This window comes from Eschrichtius robustus, chromosome 21, assembly GCF_028021215.1.
Source record: "Eschrichtius robustus isolate mEscRob2 chromosome 21, mEscRob2.pri, whole genome shotgun sequence".
NCBI lineage: Eukaryota > Metazoa > Chordata > Mammalia > Artiodactyla > Eschrichtiidae > Eschrichtius > Eschrichtius robustus.
Genome location: NC_090844.1, coordinates 24,442,193 through 24,464,230, shown reverse-complemented (window position 1 = coordinate 24,464,230; position 22,038 = coordinate 24,442,193). Strand labels below are relative to the sequence as shown.

Genomic DNA, 22,038 nt, shown 5'->3' with positions numbered 1-22,038 from the left:
AGTGTGCCTCTTAGTCATGCCACCATGTCAGCCAAGAGTTTACAGAGATGTTCTGGTATTTTTGCAAGTCAAAATAACCAGTTTACTAGTATATAGGTTGCCTTATTTGGGCAAAATTCAAGAAATATTCATGCACTAACAGTAGCTAGCAGGTTTGTGTAGCACTGTATGTTATAGAGTCTGTACATCTTAAGTTGAAAACAAGTCACCTGAATTCTAGTAGTACCTAGTATATCTGCGCCAACTTTTAAGAACTCCCAATAGATATGTGGAGAAAAACAAGGTTCATGTTTTCATTTATACCAGGTATAGGAAGTTTGTATTACTGTTATAGAATCTTAAATATAAATGCCTCCAGATGGTTAAAGAAAATTCCAAATATTTGTTTATTTGTGTCTTATATTGATACACAGTTGTCATTGTGCAGATATACAATAACGTCATTTTATTTTATTATTTTATTTATTTATTTGGCTGCGTTGGGTCTTCGTTGCTGTGCACGGGCTTTCTCTAGTTGCGGTGAGCAGGCTTCTCATTACGGTGGCTTCTCTTTGTTGCAGAGCACAGGCTCTAGGCACGCAGCCTGCAGTAGTTGTGGCGCACGGGCTCAGTAGCTCTGTGGCATGTGTGATCTTCCAGGACCAGGGCTCGAACCGGTGTTGCCTGCATTGGCAGGCAGATTCTTAACCACTGCGCCACCAGGGAAGTCCCAACGATGTCATTTTAAACACAAATAACCACTTGCCCTTTTCTTTATTTTTAGTTTACTTGTCACCTTGTTACACCAATACTAGAGAGTATAGTTTCATACACGATACTCTTAATCAGTGCCGGCTTGATGTAAGCTGTGATCTACAGTCTTCATGGCAGTTTGGAGATACAAAACTGATTCACAATGAGGAGCTGGAAAAAAATTTTACTTCTAAGAGGTAAGTTACTGTGACCTAAGGAAGTTTGAGATTTTGTTTGTTTTTGCTCTGAGGTTTTATACGAATCTGTTATTTCTGCCATTTGAGATTTGATAAGTATTACTAAGAAAATAAGTACAGAGGTGTTTTATTTCTTACTTTGTTGCCATCTCATAGCCTTTTGTAATAGTAAAAAGCTAAGTGTGAGATTTGGTTAGTAAGTCCTGCACATTAATGTAGCCAGACTTCAGACACTCCCTTCTAATTTTTTTAATCTTTGTAAGTTTTTCAGAAGCATACATCAGCACATTTATTAAGGAGCCATTTTGTAGATCCTTGTGCCTCCTGCATAATATAAAATAGCACTTAAAGTATTTAGAACGGAATTTTTTTTTAATTATTCTTTTTTTATTTTTTTTTAAATTTTTAAATTTTTTAAATTTTATGGCTGTGTTGGGTCTTCGTTTCTGTGCGATGGCTTCCTCTAGCTGCGGCAAGCGGGGGCCACTCTTCATCGCGGTGCGCGGGCCTCTCACTATCGCGGCCTCTCTTGTTGCGGAGCACAGGCTCCAGACGCGCAGGCTCAGCAATTGTGGCTCACGGGCCCAGTTGCTCCGCGGCATGTGGGATCTTCCCAGACCAGGGCTCGAACCCGTGTCCCCTTCATTGGCAGGCAGATTCTCAACCACTGCGCCACCAGGGAAGCCCCTAGAACGGAATTTTTTTTCTTGACTCAGTCCTTCAGAGACTGAGTTGATGTTTTAATTTGGCGGAGTTGTATCTGGCTATTTCCAACTACTCCACTAGAGCCACAATTTCTGACACTTAACTTTTAAAAAGTACCCCTTCTGGTTTTTGGGAAGGCACATTCCATTATGTTAATTAATTAATTAATTAATTTGTGAATTATTTTTGGCTGTGTTGGGTCTTCGATGCTGCGTGCAGGCTTTCTCTAGTTGCGGCAAGCGGGGGCTACTCTTCGTTGTGGTGCACAGGCTCCTCATTGTCGTGGCTTCTCTTGTTGTGGAGCACAGGCTCTAGGCACGTGAGCTTCAGTAGTTGCGGCATGCGAGCTCAGTAATTGTGGCTTGCAGGCTCTAGAGCGCAGGCGCAGTAGTTGTGGCTCACGGGCTTAGTTGCTCCGCGGCATGTGGGATCTTCCCGGACCAGGGCTCGAACCCATGTTCCCTGCATTGGGAGGCAGATACTTAACCACTGTGCCACCAGGGAAGCCCCATTATGTTATCTTAGTAAGAAAAAATAAGAGCACATGCAGAGTTCTCATTGTAAACATTTTGTATTTAATACGTTTGGATCTTGTGTGAACACAGTTTTAGCATTTTCATTTTCTGAACTTGCCTCCTTCACCATTTGCATTTTTAACTTAGAACATAACTATAGTTTGATGGACCCACACTTAGAACTCATTTTGGAATGTTTTTGGTCTCTTTTTTTTTTGTTTTCGAATCAATTCCTCTTGACTCAGACATGCTACCCCACTTGTTGTCTGTTGGGGAGAATTGGTGAGAATGACAGAATTAGTTGATGGCATATTTTTTCATCTAAAAATCATGGTTTTGAGCAAAAGTAGAATGGACTGGCTATACACTGCCCCTTCCAGATTGAAATAGTAGTTTGATCAAAAATGAATTCCTGCATTGTTCCTTGATTTTGGTTATATTAGGCATTTTTAAGTTGTGTCCTTTTTCATAATGCCCCCTGACACTTAAGTTTCACCCATTTATTTCTCCCTGTTAACATTACAGAAAAGTTAGAACAACTACCCAACAATACAAGACTTGATAGAACATTCTGAATGACTAATGTGTATAGGATTTATTGGTTTCTTAGGTATTTGCCCAATTAGACAAACTCATTTATCTCCCATAGTACTTTATACTCATTTTACACGACTTACCACACTATGTTGGTTTTGTCTGATTCCCTTACTACATTATGAGTTTTATCTTATTTGTTTTTTGTGTCCATAGTATGGAACCGAGTCTGGCAACACAGTGGGCACTTAACTGTTAAATTAAGTTACATTTTTATTTCATTGTTTTAAATCAATGAAGGTAGAAAGTACCCTTAAGTAGCCTTAAGGCACAGGTAAAAAAAAAAAAAAGGAAATATCAGAATTGGTTAGCAGAAGAGAAAAATAGGATGGAGAGATGAAAAGAGAAAGTATTAATAACATTGACTGCCTCTAGCTTTTCTTTTTATTGTTCCCCTTAGAGGAGTTTATAAATCTGTGATCTCAGCAAAAGAAAGTAGCTCCAAAAAGATACCAATCTCCACTTCTTTGTTGTTGTTGTTGTGTTGGCCATGCTGCCCAGCTTGCGGGATCTCAGTTCCCCAACCAGGGACTGAACCCGGGCCACACAGTGAGAGCCCAGAATCCTAACCACTAGGCCGCCAGCGAACTCCCCAGTCTCCACTTTTTATCCACATTGCATCTACCACTGCTTAAGTGTGAAATCAGCAAAAAAACATTAATCATCTAAACATCTGTGTATTAAGTCATTCATTGAGCATTTGAGTGCCTACTGTGTCAGATGTTGTATTTGATACCCTCAGAGAAAAAATGAATGTTTTCTCCTCAGCCTTAAAGAGTTTACATTCCAGTGGAGAAGACATACAGCTAAATATAAAATAATGTTATAGTAAGAGGTAGGTGCATAGATGAGGGATTGAGTATTCTTCGTAAGAGTCTTGAGAGATGTTCTGAAGAGTTAAGAACTTGAGCTGGTCTTAATGGGTAAAAGAGAACTGAATTCACTTCTTCTTAAGTATATTGTGCTATTTGTATCAGTTTGACCCTTTTTCGTTTTGTTTTAAGATAACTTACCTTTAAACATTTCAAATTTATGTGAAATTTAAAAATTGTCAGTATCTATCTTGACACTGTGGTTAAATTTGTACTTGGCATCTCAGTTTACATTCTACCCCATATGAGTAGACTGAGTCATCCATGCTTAATTTCATCTACTTTTATCAATGATTGGTTCGGGGAGAGGGTGCAGAACTAAATCAGTTTGGGCCAGTGACACACTGAGGACAGATTGGCTTGTGGGCAGGGGGGAGTCTCTGGAAAAGAGAAGCCAATCTGCTGTGAACAAGAAAGCATGTTGCTCAACCTGTTGATGGCAGCACTCTTGGAATAATGACGACACCAGTTGGATGACCCTCGAGGTGATGACAGCAAAACAAGAGAGGTGGAAAAAACCTGAATCCTTGAAAACATCTGGAGCTGTGGAATAGGTCAACTGATAAAGGCTGCCTGATTTCTGAATTTCTTGTCGTAAGAAGTTAACTCGGGACTTCCCTGGTGGCGCAGTGGTTAAGAATCTGCCTGCCAATGCAGGGGACATGGGTTTGAGCCCTGGTCTGGAAAGATCCCACATGCCACGGAGCAACTAAGCCCGTGCACCACAGCTACTGAGCCTGCGTGCCACAGCTGCTGAAGCCCATGAGCCTAGAGCCCGTGCTCCACAACAAGAGGAGCCACCGCAATGAGAAGCCCGCGCACCGCAACGAAGAGTAGACCCCGCTCGCCGCAACTAGAGAAAGCCCGCGCGCAGCGACGAAGACCCAACGCAGCCAAAAATAAGTAAATAAATAAATAAATTTATAAAAAAAAAAGAAGACGTTAACTCAGTTTTAAGCCAGTTTGAATGGTTTTCCATACTTGAAGTCGATAGCCTTTAAACTGGTATTGCACTTGGTACTAGGAACTTGGTACTGGTGTTGAACTTGGTACTTCCACTTGCTAGTGGAAGATTCTAAGATATGGATTTAACTTGGAACGAGGGCAATAAAGGACCCCTCACTGTTCCTAAATGGGAAGTTGGTGATACGTGGGGGCACAGACTATACGTTTTATGAGGCTGTGGTTTGGGGGGAACTTGTACAAAAAAAAATTCAGGATATTGAAGTGCCCTGCCCATTTCCTGCTTAGATCCAAGAGGCCTTTAAAATTCAGATTTGGTAAAAAAAAAAAAATCCTTTGTACTTATGGCCTAGTTTCACAGATCAGCTTTGCAAGATTAGCGTGAAGTAAAGAATTCATCTTTTCCAAAGTTAGTGTGAATATGGGTTTAAAAGGAGATTTAACAAGAGATAAGTATGAGGCAAATCTGAAGTAAGTATGAAGCACAAATCTGTTGCCTTCAACCTTTCCCAGATACCTCCTTTTAAGCATTTTCTACCTGGCAAATGGAACTACTCAACTTTATGCAATAAAGATATATTTTAAATGCAGTCTGTGGAAAGAAATGGATAGTTTCAAATTGTAATGCAGTGGGTAAAGACCATTCTAAATTCAGGGCCTTGGGAAATGGGAGGGTCTCAGAGGCTTGTTGCCAGGAGACTGAAATTCCTAATAGCAACCATTGTCTAAACAAGATCATGCTATGGTTCCTAGCCTTTGGAATTTTGAGGGCCAAGAATCCTAGCTATTTCTTTCTAGAAGGATATACTTTGTGCTAAGGGCCAGTTAACACTGACCATTGTGTCATTCTTCACTTCTCTAAATTTAATTGTGGTTACCCTATGTTTTCTTCACCAATTTATTTTTCATGTAGGTAACTTAACCTTGTAACCGTATGCTGCCTAAATGGATGTTGACTATATGAGTCTACGTCCAGACCCACTTTAAGGGAAAGCGTATTACTCACATCATTGATCTGAAGTTAGATGCAGTAACTCGATGAGACTGGATTGTTCCCTTTTTGTGAGGTGGATTGACCTTGCTCGGTGTGAGCATGAGCATTTTTGAAAGTATAAGTGTTGGAAGAAGGGTGTGTCTAAAGGGGAACCAAACGAGTAGACTGCAGTCTCCCTAATAGTTCTAGATTGTCTCATATAATTAGTCTAAACTATTCTTTGTCCCATTCCCCTTGCCTTTGTTGGTTTACTGATGTACAAGCATAGTCAATATGGTTCAGTATAACACAGTATGAGGCTTTCTTGGAAATCCTGGGAAGGTGAAGTCAGTGTCTCTGTTGGTGTCTGTGGGCAAGGGAGCAGGTAGGCCTAGTTGCTGCTGGCAGCTCTCTTATGACCACAAGAGGAGCCAGGCAGAGATAAAGATAAAGCTATGGACAGCAGTGTAGAGAGTCAAGGAAAAGAAACTTGAGTTCCTAATATTGTTGAGGGACTAAATAAGTTTAGATTCTTCCTGTGGTAGCCAGCATAATGCTCCCCCAAAGATACCCACACTCCGATCCCCACAACCTTTACCTAACAAAAAGGACTTTGCAAATGTGATTGAGGTCACAGACCTTGAGTTTGGGTGATTATTCTGGGTAATCTGGGTGGGTCCAATTTAATGATATGAGCTCTTAACCTTAAAAATTTAAGAGGAAGACAGAAGAGTGAGAGACTGAAGGAAGAAAGAAAAGTATGAGAGGGATTCAGCTTGCCTTTTCTGGCTTTAAAGATGCAGGAAAGGTGTTATGAACGCAGGTATTGTCTGGAATTTGGGGATCGCTTTTGGCTAACAGCCAGCAAGGAAGTGGGATCTCAGTCCTCCAACTGCAGGTGATTGAATTCTGCCAACAAGGAAAGAGATCCTCCCCTAGAGCCTAAGAAAGAAACGCAGTCTAGATGACACCTTGATTTTAGCCCCATGAGACCCATGTCAGACTTATGACCTACATAACTGTAAGATAATAAACTTGATTTGTTTTAATCCACTAAGTGTGCGGTAATTTCTTAGAGCAGCTATATACTGCCTTATCTCTGGACTTTTGTGTGAGTTAGAAAATATCTTTTTTTCCCTCCAGTTTTGTTAAAATATGATTGACATATAGCACTGTGTATGTTTAAGATGTACAACGTGATTATTTGATACACATATATAGGGAAATGTTTACCATAGTAAGGTTAGTTAACACATCCTTCACCTCACACAATTACCATGTTGTCGTTGTTACAGTGAGAACATTAAAACTCTACTCTTACAGCACCTTGCAAGCATACGATATAGTATTATAAACTATAGTCACCACTCTGTACCTTAGATCCCTGGAACTTACTTATCTTATAACTGAAAGTTTGTACCCTTTGACCACCACCTCCCCATTTCCCGCACTCCCCAGACCCTGGAAACCACCATTCTGCTCTGTTTCTATCAGTTTGATGTTTTTAGATTCCACATGTAAGCGAGATCATCTGGTATTTCTCTCTCTGACTTACTTCACGTAGCATAATGTCCTCTAGATTAATCTGTGTTGTTGCAAATGGAAGGATTTCCTTCTTTTTGTGGCTGAATAGTATCCCATTGTGTATATATTGCCACATTTATCCATTCATCTGTTGAACTTAGTTGCGTCCACGTCTTGGCGGTTGTGCGTGGCGCTGCAGTGGGTGTGGGGGTGCTGGCATCTCTGAGACACAGTGACTTCGTCTCCTTCAGACATCACCCAGGAGTGGGAGTGCTGGGTCATATGGTGGCTCTATTTTCAATTTTTTGAGGGATCTCCATACTGTTCTCCATAGTGGCTGTACCAGTTTACATTGCCACCAAGAATGCACCAGGTTCCCTTTTCTCCACGTCCTCACCAGCACTTTTTATCTTGTCTTTTGAGAATAGCCAGTCTAACACATGTGAGATGATATCTTATTGTGATTTTGAATTGCATTTCCCTGATGATTAATGATGTGTAGCACCTTATTAAGTACTTGGCCATTTGTACATTTTCTTTGGAAAAATGTTTCTTCAAGTCTTCTTCCCATTTTTTAATCAGATTGTTTTTGCTGTTGAGTTTATGAATTCCTTCTGTATTTTGAATATTAACCCTTTACCAGCTGTATAGTTTGCAAATACTTTCTCCCATTCTGTAGGTTCTCTTTTCCTTTTCTTGACTCTTTCTTTTTGCCATGCAGGAGCATTTTAGTTTGAGGTCGTCTCATTGTTGGTTTTTCTTTATTGCTTGTGCTTTTGATGTCATATCCAAAAAAATCATTGCTAAGACCACTGTCAAGGAGGACTTTTTCCCTATGTTTTCTTACAGGAGTTTTATTGCTTCAGGTGTTACCTCTAAGTCCTTAATCCATTTGAGTTAAGTTTTTGTGAGTGGTGTAAGATAGGAGTCCAGTTTCACTTTTTTGCATGTGAATATCCATTTTTCCCAGCATTTGTTGAAGAGACTGTCCTTTCCTCATTGAGTTTTCTTTGCCCCCTTGTTAAATATTATTTGACCATATATGCGTGGGTTTATTTCTGGGCTCTTGATATTCTATTCCATTGGTCTATATGGTTTTTTATGCCAGTACCATACTGTTTTGATTTCTGTAGGTTTGGGATATACTTTGAAATCAGGAAGTGTGATGCCCCAGCTTTGTTCTTCTTTCTCAAGATTGTTTTGGCTCTCGGGGTCTTTTGTGGTTCCATTGAATTTTAGGATCATTTTTCCTGTTTCTGTGAAAAATGCCATTGGAATTTTGATAGAAATTGCATTGAATCTGTAGATGGCTTTGGGTAGTATTGACATTTTAACAATGTTAACTCTTCCAATCCATGAGCAAGGGATATCTTTCTATTTTTTGTGTCTTCTTCAGTTTCTTTAATTAGTGTCTTATAGTTTTAGGTGTATAGCTCTTTCCCTTCCTTGCTTAAATTTATTCCTAAGTATTTTGTTTTTGATGTTATTGTAAATGGAATTGTTTTCTTTACATCTTTTTCAGATAATTCATTGTTGGTGTGTAGAAACGCAGTGATTTTTTTATGTTGATTTGTATCCTGAAACATCACTGAATTGGTTTGTTAGGTCTAATAGTTTTTTTTGGTAGAGACTTTAGGACTTTCTATATATAAGATCCTGTCATCTGCAAACAGAGACCATTTTACTTCTTCCTTTCTGATTTGGATGCCTTCTATTTCTTTTGCTTGCCTTCTTACTCTGGCTAGGACTTTCAGTACTCTGTTGAATAGAAGTGGTGATAGTGGGCATTCTTGTCTCATTCCTGATCTTAGGGGAAAAGCTTTCAATTTTTCACCACTGAGTATGACATTAGTTGTCAGTCTGTCAAAATGACCTTTATTATGTTGAGGTATGTTCCTCCTATACTCAATTTATTGACAGTTTTTATCATGAAATGATGTGGAATTTTGTCAAATGCTTTTTTTGTGTGTCTTTTGAGATGATCATTTGATTTTTATGTTTCATTCTATGAATGTGTATCACATTTCTTGATTTGCATATGTTGATCCATCCTTGCATTCCAGGAATAATTCCCACTTGATTTTGGTGTATGATCCTTTTAGTGTGTTGTTGAGTTTGGTTTACTAGTATTTTGTTAATAATTTTTGCATCTATATTCATCAGAGATATTGGGCTTTAGTTTTCTTATAGTATCCTTACCTGGCCCTGATATCAAGGTAATGCTGGCCTCATAAAATGAGTTTGGGAGTGTTCCCTCCTCATCAGTTTCTTGGAAGAGTTTGAGAAGAATTGGCATTAATTCTTCTTTAAATGTTTGGTAGAATTCACCCATGAACCCATCTGGTCCTGGGCTTTTCTTTGTTGGAAGATATTTGATTACTGTTTCAGTGTCCTTACTTGTTATTGGTGTGTTCAGATTTTTTCTTTATGATTCAGACTTGGTATGTTGTTTTTTCTAGGAATTTATCCATTTCTTCTAGGTTATCCAATTTGTTGGCATATAATTGTTCATAATAGTCTCTTATGATCCTTTGTATTTCTGTGATATCAGTTGTAATGTCAGCTGTTTCACTTATAATTTCAATTATTTGAGTCCTGTCTCTTTTTTTCTTGGTAAGTTTAGGTAAAGTCAATTTTGCTTGTCTTTTCAAAAAACAACTCTTTGTTTCATTGACCTTTCCTATTGTTTTTCTATTCTCTATTTCATTTGTTTCTGCTCTTAACTTTGTTATCTGCCTTCCTTCTGCTAACTTTGGGCTTAGTTCTTTTTCTAGTTCCTTGAGGTATAAAGTTAGGTGGTTTATTTGAGGTCTTTCTTTTTTCCAAATGTAGGAATTTATCACTGTAAAATTACCTCTTAGTACTGCTTTTGTTGCATGTCTTAAGGTTTGGCACGTGGTGTTTCCATTTTCCTTTATTTCAGTATGTTTTTTTATTTCCCTTTTGATTTCATCTTTGACCCATCAGTTGTTCAGGTACGTATTGTACAATATTCTCATATTCGTGAATTTTTCAGTTTTCATCCTGTTACTGATTTCTACTTTCATACTATTGTGATCAGAAAAGATCATTGGTGTGATAATTTCAGTGATTTAAAATTCGCTGAGACTTGTTTTGTGGCCTAACATACGATCTGTCCTGAAAAATGTTCCATGTGCCCTTGAGAAGAATGTGTACTCTGCTGCTGTTGGATGGAATGTTCTGTATATGTCAGATCCACTTGGTATAAAATATAGTTCAAGTCCAATGTTCCCTTATTGATTTTCTGTCTGGATGATCTACGCATTGTTGAAACTTGGGTTTGAAAATCCCCCACTATTATTGTATTGTTCTCTATTGCTCCCTTCAGCTCTGTTAGTATTTGCTTAATATATTTAGGTGCTCTGATATTGTGTGCATATTTATTTACAGTTGTTATGTCCTTTTGGTGAATTGACCCCTTTATCATTTATAATGACCTTGTTTCTTGTTAACGTTTTAGATTTAAAGTCTGTTTTGTCTGATTATAGGTGTAGCTACCCCTGCTATCTTTTGGTTTCCGTTTGCATGGGATGTTTTCTCATCTCTTCACTTTGAGTCTATTTGTGTCCTGGAAGTGAGTCTCTTATAAGTAGCATATAGTTGTGTCTTGTTTTTTTATCCTTTTACCCACTCTGTGCTTTTTGACCATGTACATTTAAAGTAATTATTGATAGGTAAAAACCAACTATTGCCATCTTGTTGTTTTCTGGCTGTTTTGTAGTTCTCTTGTTCCTTTCTTCCTCTCTTGCTATATTCCTTTGTGAATTGATGATTTTCTGTAGTGGTACACTTTGATTCCTTCTTCTCTATCTTGTGTGTATCTGCTGTAGGTTTTTGCTTTGTGTTTACCCTGAGGCTTACTTGAAACATTGAATAGGTATAGTAGTCTGTCTTAAGCTTATGACAGTTTAACTTTAATTGCATGCAAAAACTCTACCTTTTTATTTCCCCCATTTTATGTTTTTGACGTCACACTTTACATCTTTTTATATTGTGTATCCATTAACAAATTATCATAGCTATAGCTATCTTTAATACTTTTGTACTTCACCTTTTATCTAGAGTTAACACCACCATATTACAGTATTAAAGTATTCTGAATCTGACTATATATCTACCTTTACTAGTGTATTGTTTATTTTCATACATTTTATGTTACCAGTTACAGCCCTTTCATTTCACCTTGAGTAAGTCCGTTTTGTGTTTCTCATAAGGCAGGTCTAGTGGTGATAAACTCCCTCAGCTTTTGTTTGGGAAACTTTTTATTTTGCCTTCATTTCTGAAAGACAGCTTGACTGGGTTAAGTATTCTTGGTTGGCACTTTCTTTCTTTCAGTACTTTGAGTATATCATTCCATTTCTCTTCTGGTCTGCAAGATCTTTTCTGAGAAATCTGATTATAGCTTTATTGGGGGTTCCCTTGAATGAGAGAAAAAAATTTCTCTTGCTGCTTTTGAAATCTTCTCTTTGTCTCTGATTTTAGACAGTTTTTAATAAAACTGTCTAATAAAAATTTTAATTTTAATAAAATTTTTATTTAAAAATTTTAAAATAAAATTATAGTGTCTTAGAGAAGATCATTTTTAGATTGAAATTTTGGGGTGACCTGTTAGCTTCATGAACTTGGATATCTCCTGAGGTTTGGGAAGTTCTCAGCCATTATTTCTTTAAGTAAGCTTTCTTCACTTTTCTCCTTCTATCCTTCTTATGGGAATCCAACAACGTATAGATTGTTTTATTAATGGTGTCCCATAAGGTCTGTAGGCTTTCTTCAGTCTTTTCTTTTTTCTTTTTGCTCTTCTGACTGGATAATTTTAAACAATCTGTCTTTGAGCTCACTGATTTTTTTTCTTCTGCTTGGTCTAGTCTGCTGTTGAAGCTCTCTGTTGAATTCTTCAGTTCAGTCATTGTATTCTTTACCTTCAGAATTCCTCTTTGGTTCTTTTTTATGTTCTCTTTCTCTTTCTTTCCTCATTTTGTTCTTATATTCTTTTCCTGATATTGTTAAAGTATTTATCTGTGTTTTCTTATAGCTCCCTGAGCATCTTTAGAACAATTTTGAATTCTTTGTAGAGCAAATCCTGTATCTCCATTTTTGGGGGGCCATTTACTGGAGGTTTACTGAATTTCTTTGGTGGAGTCACATTTCCCTGATTCTTCATGGTCCTTTAGCCTTGCATAGGTGTCTGCACATTTAAAGATGAGACTTTATGGACTAACTTTGCTAAGAAAAGACCTTCACCTGGGGTGGGGACATGCCAGAGAGTGCTGTGACCCTGGGTTAGTGCTGCAGGGTGCCAAGTGGAGGGGCATGTGGTGGCTCCATGTCTTGGAGATTGTGGTGTAACTCAGTAGATCAGGCCATTGGGATCCACGACATCGACAATTTGTGTGGTCTTTGGCAAACACTGCCAGGGGTCTGCAGAGGTTACAATGGCTGTTGGGGTTCTCAGCAGCACCTCCAGGTCCATAAACTAGGGAGAGGACCAGAGTAAGCAGCAGTAGTGGCCCAAGCTGGTTTGTATGCACACACTCGGCTGTGCGGGCCAGTTGCAGGTGCCTGAGTTGTGACAGGGCTGGTTATAAACACACATGTATAGTTGCTTTACAATGTTGTGTTAGTTTCTCCTGTACAGCAGAGTGAATCAGCTATATGTGTACATATATCCCCTCTTTTTTGGATTTCCTTCCCATTTAGGTCACCACAGAGCATTGAGTAGAGTTCCCTGTGCTATACAGTAGGTCCTCATTAGTTATCTATTTTATGCATAGTGTCAATAGTGTATATATGTCAATCCCAATCTCCCAATTCATCCCACCCCTCCTTTCCCCCTTGGTATCCATATGTTTGTTCGCTACATCTGTGTCTCTATTTCTGCTTTGTAAATAAGGTCGTCTATATGAATATTTTCAGATTCCACATATATGCATTATCGTATATTCTACAAATATACGATACTTGTTTTTCTCTTTCTGACTCCCTTCACTCTGTATGACAATCTCTAGGTCCATCCACGTCTCTACAAATGACCCAGTTTCGTTCCTTTTTATGGCTGAGTGATATTCCATGTGTATATGTCCCACATCTTCTTTATCCATTCCTCTATTTTTTTTTTTTAAATGTAAGCAGAAGATACTGAGCTTTTTTTTTTTTTTTAAACTTTGCGTTTATTTATTTATTTATTTATTTATTTATTTTTATGGCTGTGTTGGGTCTTCGTTTCTGTGCAAGGGCTTTCTCTAGTTGTGGCAAGTGGGGGCCACTCTTCATCACGGTGCGCGGGCCTCTCATTATCGCGGCCTCTCTTGTTGCGGAGCACAGGCTCCAGACGCGCAGGCTCAGTAATTGTGGCTCACGGGCCTAGTTGCTCCGTGGCATGTGGGATCTTCCCAGACCAGGGCTCGAACCCGTGTCCCTGCATTGGCAGGCAGATTCTCAACCACTGCGCCACCAAGGAAGCCCCCGTTCCTCTATTGATGGACATTTAGGTAGTTTCTATTAAAACTTTTTAAAAAAAGAAAGAAAATTTTAAAAAAAGAAGACATAAACTGTATATCAACAACCCCATAAAAATTGAAGCTAGGCCCGCTTTCTTAGTGTAGCAGGAAAAGCCTTGTACTAGAAGCCAGAGACCTAATTTCTACTCCTGGTTCTGCCACTACATAGTTATGTGATCCTGGATGAGCTATTTTGACATCTTGGCCATTGTTTTTCTCACCAGTGATACTTATTTAACCTTTGGGGTCAGGGACCCCTCTGAGAATTTGATGAAGCTATAGCTCCTCTTCCCAGGGAAGTGCACATGAACACAGAGCTTTGCACAGAATTCTAAGGTTTTTGGGCTCCCCACAGTAGCCAACCTGGGACTTTTCCTGTGTAAGTGGACCCCAGGTCAGGAACTCATGGACAGGAGGATCGTTACAGCCTCTTCCAGCTCTAGTGGGCTCAGCTTTGTGAATCTGCGAGCAGAAGACAATGCTGAGGAATTTATTTGAGAAAAAAGAGGAATAAGGAAGAAGAGGAGCAAAAGGAAAGGAAAAGAGAAAACGGAGGAAAAAGAGAAGTTTTGTTTCTTAGTAACTCAAAAAATATTTAAGAATCCACTTGTTAGATGAACACTTACGTGAATTAAATGCAATATAATTAAATTTCATGTTAGAAAGGAAAATGTAATGTAACATGTTAACTCATTTTAAAGTTATACTCTCTTGGGAACAGTAAGATAACTTACAGTGAATAAAATAAAGAAAGGAAAATGGAAGTAAAAAGTATTTACTGTAACTAAACGATTATCTCAAAATGTGATTAAATACTTAGAATTCTATGATTAAAAAAAAATCAAATAAACACACATGTAGCAATGGGGGCCAGGGCAGATGTCAAGGCAAGTGCCAATGGCAGGTGCACTGACAGCTTTGGGGGAGTCCTGGCTGTTGGTGTGCACTACTGTGACTGCTGGATCTTGCCATGGATATGTAGCTTTGGAGGCCTGATGGGGGCCAGGGGTATCCATCACTGTGCAAGGGCTAGCTGCAGGTGAGCCTAGTGGTGCAGGCCAGTGACAGAAGACAGGGCGGATCTGGGCCTACATGCTGCTGTAGGGCCTTGGTTATCAGCAGGATCTTGCCATGGTGCACACATAGGAATTTAGGTTGGTGACAGGTGTAAGTGCACAGCTCTACCACTCATTCATTGTGCTTTGCTAACTTGTATAACTTCTCATCAATGTGAGTTTTATCTAAGTCTTTTACATTTACAGTTGTCCCTTGGTACCCATGGGAGATTGGTTCCAGGACCTGCCCCAAATACCAAAATCTGCGGATGCTCAGGTCCCATAGTTGGTTCTCCATATCCACGAGTTCTGCATCCTCAAATTCAACCCATCATGGATTGTAAATTAAGTTTGCAGTCCATGGTTGGTTGAATCCATGGATGTAGAACCAACCGATACAGAGAGCCAACTGTATATTTATTGAAAATATTCTGTGTACGGGAATTCCTGGGCAGTCCAGTGGTTAGGACTTCGTGCTTTCACTGCCGAGGGTGCAGGTTCAGTCCCTGGTCGGGGAACTAAGATCCTGTAAGGCACGCACGGTGGCACGGCCAAAAAAAAAAAAAAAAAGACAAAAGACTATTTGGATTCATTTTATCTATCGTCTCTGAAATGAAATTGTTGAAACTCAGAGCTGCTGTCATTTAACGAGTTAACATAGATCCTAGTGTCTGAATAACTTTGAAAGTCAACCTTTTACAAACCTTTTTAGACCTAGAAATAGTTCTAAAGGCTAATTTTTAATTGGTAATTTTGATTATGTAAATCATATTTAGTCCTAAATTTTTTTCAAGCGTAATTCTGAATATACATTGAAAAGTACAAAGTTTTTAACAGTATTATTACTAACAGAAACCTCCAGGGAATATTTTTTACTTGAATTTATAAAGGTTTTTGGAGCCCTGGATCGGATCTTTATTAAGTTGTATTGTTTTCATTCTACTCAGTCCATTAACAGGATATAATGTTCAGCCAATAAGATGACTAGGTAACACAAAGAATTATTTGGTCCAGAATGTCAACGGCACCACTGCTCTAGGGTTTACATTACAGGCATACCTCGGAGGTATCACAGCTTCAGTTCCAGACCACAATAAAGAGATTCACGCAAATTTTTTGGCTTCCCAGTGCATATAAAGTTATGTTTACATTATAGTGTAAGTGTGCAACAGCATTAAAAACAGTGTACACACCTTAATTTAAAAATGCATTATTGCTAAAAAATACTAACCATCATCTGAGCCTTCAGGGAATCATAGTAGTAACATCAAATATCACAGATCACAGATCACCATAACAAATATAATAATAATGAAGGAGTTTGAAATACTGCGAGAATTATCCAGATGTGACACAGGGACACAAAGTGAACAAATGCTGTTGGAAAAATGGTGCCAATAGACTTGCTTGACGCAAGGTTGCCACAAACCTTCAGTTCATAAAAAATGCAATATCTGTGAAGCCCAATGCAGTGAAGTACAATAAAACCAGGTATACCTGTATACATCTTTATCACAACACACCTTCACATAATGTGATTCATGTGTGCTGTAAGAACCTTACAACAATATATTTTGATTTCCTCCCTCCCTCTCATTCTTTGTGCTATTGTTGTGGGAGTTCTTCCAGATCCTAAGAAAAACCACATGAGAAATTAGGAAAACGGAAAAAAGTATTGTAATTCTTCTGTGAGAATTAAACCTTAACAGTCAACATAGAGATCTTAGTGGTTTACGGAGTCTGACGTCAAGCTAAAAACAAGAGCAGGAAATGATGACGGTGGAGTTGAAAGTTAAGGCTGACATTTCCAGAACTGAGAGAAATGGTCATGATCTCATTGGTTAGTCTTGCTTGTTATTGTTGCCGTGTGTTTTGTTGCCATGGGCCTGTCTACTGTTGAAGGTGAATTATTTTTGCGAGTAAATATTAATACACTAACGTGCATAGTATACTTATACAAATTCTTTTGAGTGGTGTTCCAGGAAATAGCAAATATAGGTAGCATGTGGTTTTCAAGAGCAGTTTTCCTTTTGTGGTATGCACATTACTTTCTAGGTTCTGTAGCTTCTCCACTGCTGATAGTCTTTTGGAATCGCACTTCTGTCACGGTGACTGAAGCTCTCTGTCGCTATCACCTGCTGTGGCAGTTGCTGCCGCCGCTGCTGCTCCTAAGCAGGCCACATAGGACTCCCTTCCCCGGTCCACCAACTGGAGGAGAAGGATGGGTGTTTTATGTGTTGCAGTGATTCTCGTGGAATGTAGGTAAAAGTTCAACAGTGTCTGTACTTTAGATTACAACCTTTTCCGAGAATGATTCATAATTCTCATAGTGCCAAGATAGGAACCTATAATCAAATTCTAGCTTGCTTCGCCCAGCTGTGACCTAGATCCCTGGAGAATAGAGAATGGCCCTAATAATTGACCATATATAAGTGTATTGTGTATGTGTCTCTCTCTGTGTCTATTTAAGAAATGCATGTCCTTCGCTCTGTAACACAAATAAGAACTTTAGCTCCAGAACTTAATGGACAAGAATTGGCATATATATTTCCGACTCTGTCACTTTACTATTTTGGCAAGTTTTAACCCTCTGAACCTCATATTTCTCATTTTTAAAATGTGTGTAACAACAATGACAATAATAAGTAGTAATAATAGCAGTAGTTCAATTCTTGGGGATTTGAGAACAAAATGACAAAAGGCACGTAACGGTTAAGTCTTAACAGTGCTGGGGACGTTAGCATTCAGGAAATGTTAGCCCTTATTTCCATTGGCCTATACGGAATGTAGACCATAATCCTACACAAGTAGTTATCGAACTATTTCCTGAATTCTTTCCTTAGATGATTTTTCAGCCTAACTTGTTACCATAGGACAGTTACCATAACTGTAGCAAGCCAGCTCAAGTATTCATCTTCTCCTTGAAAATTCTGTTGATGTTCTCATTTAATTACACGCTGTTTGCTTTAGGTCAGAGATGCGTGGGAGTGGAAGACACGGCAGAGAACTTGAAGAACATTTCTGCTTTTTAGCACTTCCTCAGAGTGATGTGGCTGAGATATATCAGAATGGAATAAGTACCAAAACATCTACATTGAAGATACTAGGCAACCCTCTTCTTGGAATTTATATATTTAGACATGTTGATGTGGCCTTAAATTTTGCTCATAGTAGAAGCATTACTGTAGAAAGTATTACAGTTTTTAAGGTTGGTAGCACAAAACAAATACTAAATATTATATTCAGTTTGCTTTAAATTGACCTAAATGTATTTTACTTTCAATATGAATTATTAATGTTTTAAAGTTGCATTGTATAAAATAAATAATAATTATTTATTACTATCATCATCATCATTTGAAATTTTCCCCTATTTTTGACTCTAGTGGGTGTGCAGCATAAAAGTCTTCAAGTAAACAAAGGCAGCCTTTATCATATTGGTTTTCCTAATGTATATTTTTTCTCTCCTATTTGACCCTCTTATCTTTCTCTCTTTTGTTCAGACTATAATTAATACCAGAGTGTTCTAAGTGTCTTTCCTCAAAACATTGGTATTAATAATTCTGACTTAAGCTAAAGTTGCTACACTCTTACTGTTTATTTTACTTAATAGTGTTATACAATATTAATTTCTTTGTTTTAATAATTTTGCCATGCTTATATAAGATGTTAACATTAGGAAAAACAGGGTAGAGGTATATGGGATCTCTGAACTGTCTTGCAACTTTTCTTAAAGTCTAAAATTACTCAAAATTGAAAAAAAAGAAAAAATCTTACAGTCGAATTGTAAGCATCAACAAACTGGTTAAGATATACTTTTTTGTTAATTGCAGCTTTGCCAGGACTACTAAAATCACAGTAAGTAGGCAGGATCCTCAGTTGTGTAACTTAGGATGTGTGTACATTCACATAAAACCAACAGTTCATTTGGTATAATTTAATTATTTTTAGACCTCAGGTATTATCAAATTCATAAAGCATAATTTATTTTTATTTTTATATTAAAAAATAATACATACTGATTTTAGAAAATTTGGAACATACTAAGAAGCTCCAAAAAGCCCATTAATAACGACACAATTTTTTTGTATACCTATACTTAGTCTTCTGCTCATATATATGGATATGCATTGTATAATGGTCATTAAAATACATTCTTTATATATTATGTAACTTGCTTTCTTCATTGATTATAAAATCAACATTTTCCATGTCATTAAATAAATATTCTTCTGTAATATCCTTTTGAACGACTACATAGTATTCCACTGTACAACTCTACCATAAATTTGTGCAACACATTTTTTAATGTTGGGATATAAATTACTTGGTTTTCTTATTTTTGTACTTTTAAATACTATTTTGATTATTCATGTAGGTACATTTTACCCACACCTGTGATTATTTGCTAAGAATTAATTGATTAAGTCCTATGTGTCAAATTAGGAGTCAGAGGTATGTGTACACTTTCACAGCTTTCGATATGTAATGCCCAGTTGTCCTGAGAAAGGTTGTACTAATTGACATTCCTTTCCACAGCCTGTGGGGGATGTCTGTTATCTCACACCATCACTAACTCTGTGTATTATATTTTTTTAAAAATATTTGCCAGTCTTAATATGTGATAGTTTCTCATTGTTGGTTCAGTTTTTTATTCTTTTTCATAGTTATTGCTGAGCTTAACATTCTGCGTATATTCATTGACAGTATTTAGTGAACTGCCTGTTAATATCCTTTGCTAGATTCTTGGATTTTCCTTTCTTTGTTTCTAGTTGATTCATAAGCGTTATCAATTCATTAAAGTGAATGTTGAGAGCTAGGCTTTTCTGTGTATAATGTTTTATCACTTATTGTTTTCTTTTTTAAATAAACATTTTATTTTGTAATAAATTTAAATGTACAGAAAAATTATGAAGGTAGTACAGAAAGGTCCTGTATACAATTTAGCCAGCTTCCCCTAATTTTAACATTTCATATAACTATGGCACCTCTGTTAAAACTAAGAAACTGAAACTAACAGGTGTGTATGTCAATTATATCTCAATTTAAAAAAAAATAATAAAATAAAATGAAAAGAAACTAACATTGGTACAGTACTATTTACTACAGACTATTCGGCTTTTGCCAGTTTTTCCACTAATGTTTTTTTCTCTTCCAGTATCCAAGTACAGGGTACCACATTACATTTAGTATTGTTTTCAATTTTGAATGAATTATTAGCATATTAAAAAATAAAAGTAATAGAATTGCTGACTTAAATAAAATTTGTAGTTGTTTTCATATTAATTGCACTTTTTCCCCACCTTTTATCACTTAATTAGTTCATGGTTTTTTAAATTTTTATACTCATTTGTTTTTGATGTACAGAAGCTTTGGAATATTTTACAGTGAAGTTTGTTTTTAGTTCATGGTTTTTTGGCAATATGCTTAGAAAAGAATCCTCACTTGGAGGTTAGATAAATATTTGCTTGTATTTCTTTCTACAGTGTTTATATTACTTAAATGTTTACCTTGTTTGGTATTTATTTTGGTTTATAGGTTGAGAGGAATTTAGTTTTTTTCAAGTCCACACCATTTACTGAATAATCTGGTTTTGCTTCATTTATTTCAAATGATGCTTTTAATATCATACTATACTTTTATAGATGCTTGGACTTATCTGGGCTTTTTATTTTGTGCGGCTTTTTTCCCCTCTCTGCCTTTTTTGTGGTAGTACCATTCTTTTAAAAAGTATTTAATATCTGGAAGTGTATGTCACCTTTCCTGTTCCATCATTCTCTATTTCTGACCCAAATTTTATTTCAAAAAATTATTTCCAAAATTGTATACGTTATTCTTGTTTAGTCTTCCAGGGAAGTTTTTAAACTAAAACTCATTTCTACAAATGGATTTTCTGAAATTTTTATTGGAATTATTGTAGTCTTTGAGTTTAATTTAAGGGGGAATTGACATAATTACAATAAGTCATGCCATTCATCTGGGACATGGATTATCTCTCCATTCGAATTTCTTTCCTTAAAAAAGAAGCTAGCTTTACTTTCCTAGTATGAGAGTTTAAAGCGTTTTGGAATATTTTTATTTACCTTCTTTTTGCCTTTTTTTTTTTCCAGGTTCTTTTTGGAAAAGTGAAGAAAATTCAGCCTTCAATGGATAAAAACAAAGTTTCTTTGGATCCTTCTCCTAACTTTGACTGCCATATGTCAAGAAGTATACCCTCTTTGAAAGATACCATTGAACTACAAGCCTACAGTTCAGCAGTATGTTAACTTTTTGGTTCATTTGACAACTTGAAAGTCACATGCCTCACACTGTATGATACAAGCCTTAAAACAACTGCCCAAAAATATTAAATGGAAATCTCTTACTTCATTCACCATAATATGACCTAAATAAATAGATAGTAAAAGTTGTTTTAATATTTGTGATCTGGGAACATTAATAAAGAGGCTTCCAGATTTACATTTAACTTCGTTCTAAGTACAGTGGCTGCTTATATTTAGATGTTTCATAGATTAATTCCTAACTTGCAAAACAAACAAGGCTACTTTGAAATGTTATTGATCTTCGCAAAAGGAGAAAAGGCTTATGTATTAGTCATTACATGGTAGACTAATTACTACACAGTAATTTTCTGTCATATGTTACTGAGACACTTAGTAGACCTTTAATCTTTTATAGAAGATTAAATTATGTAATACATACTATATATAATATATATGATTAAATGAGGATAAATATTTTAGAAATATATATATGCTCCCACATGTAAGATATATTAAGCTATTGTTATTTTTCTAATTGACTTTTCCTCCCAAATAAAATATAGTGGTTCCCAGCATATGCAAAACATTGAAGTTTTAATGAAAAAATACTTTTTTATTTAAAAACAGATTGTGTTTGTTTCTGCTGATATTGGAAGCCTATCAAGGAAAAAATATGCTGTGAGGAAAAAAATTCCTCTTCAGGAAAACTAGGGTTGAAGAAGGCAGGGAGAGTGGGGCTGTATGGAAGCTGATTAATAAATAACAACATGCAGTTATCTAGATTTTTTAAAACAGGAGCTTATTCAAGTCTGAAAAAATTAATCAGCATAAAAATGTTCTCTTCCTTCTTTATCTTTTAGGTATACCTCTATGAATATGATGATCTTTCAAAGCCAGTAGATAAACCTAGGCAGTGTCTTCCATATGCAATAGTAACAGTAAAATTTATTGGTCAAAAAGTAGATAATGGACACCTTATGACATCTTTGAGATTCCTCTCAACAGGAGTTCCTAAGAGGGCTGGTAAGATACATGTATTTTTCTACTTCAGTAACATTTGTGCTGGTCTTACAACTTCTGAATATGATTTTCTAATACATTATGAATATCTAAGCAAAATAGTTGTT

The 22,038-nt window shown here is 36.9% G+C and overlaps 1 protein-coding gene across 1 annotated transcript in view; it reads left to right on the top strand.

Moving 5' to 3' along the window:
* TEX15 (testis expressed 15, meiosis and synapsis associated) overlaps positions 1-22,038 on the top strand; it is a 70,797-nt gene that overhangs the window by 29,812 nt on the left and 18,947 nt on the right. The window contains 4 exon segments of the mRNA XM_068532271.1: positions 764-929; positions 17,619-17,856; positions 20,759-20,905; positions 21,772-21,934. Coding sequence (XP_068388372.1) covers positions 764-929; positions 17,619-17,856; positions 20,759-20,905; positions 21,772-21,934 — 714 coding nt within the window.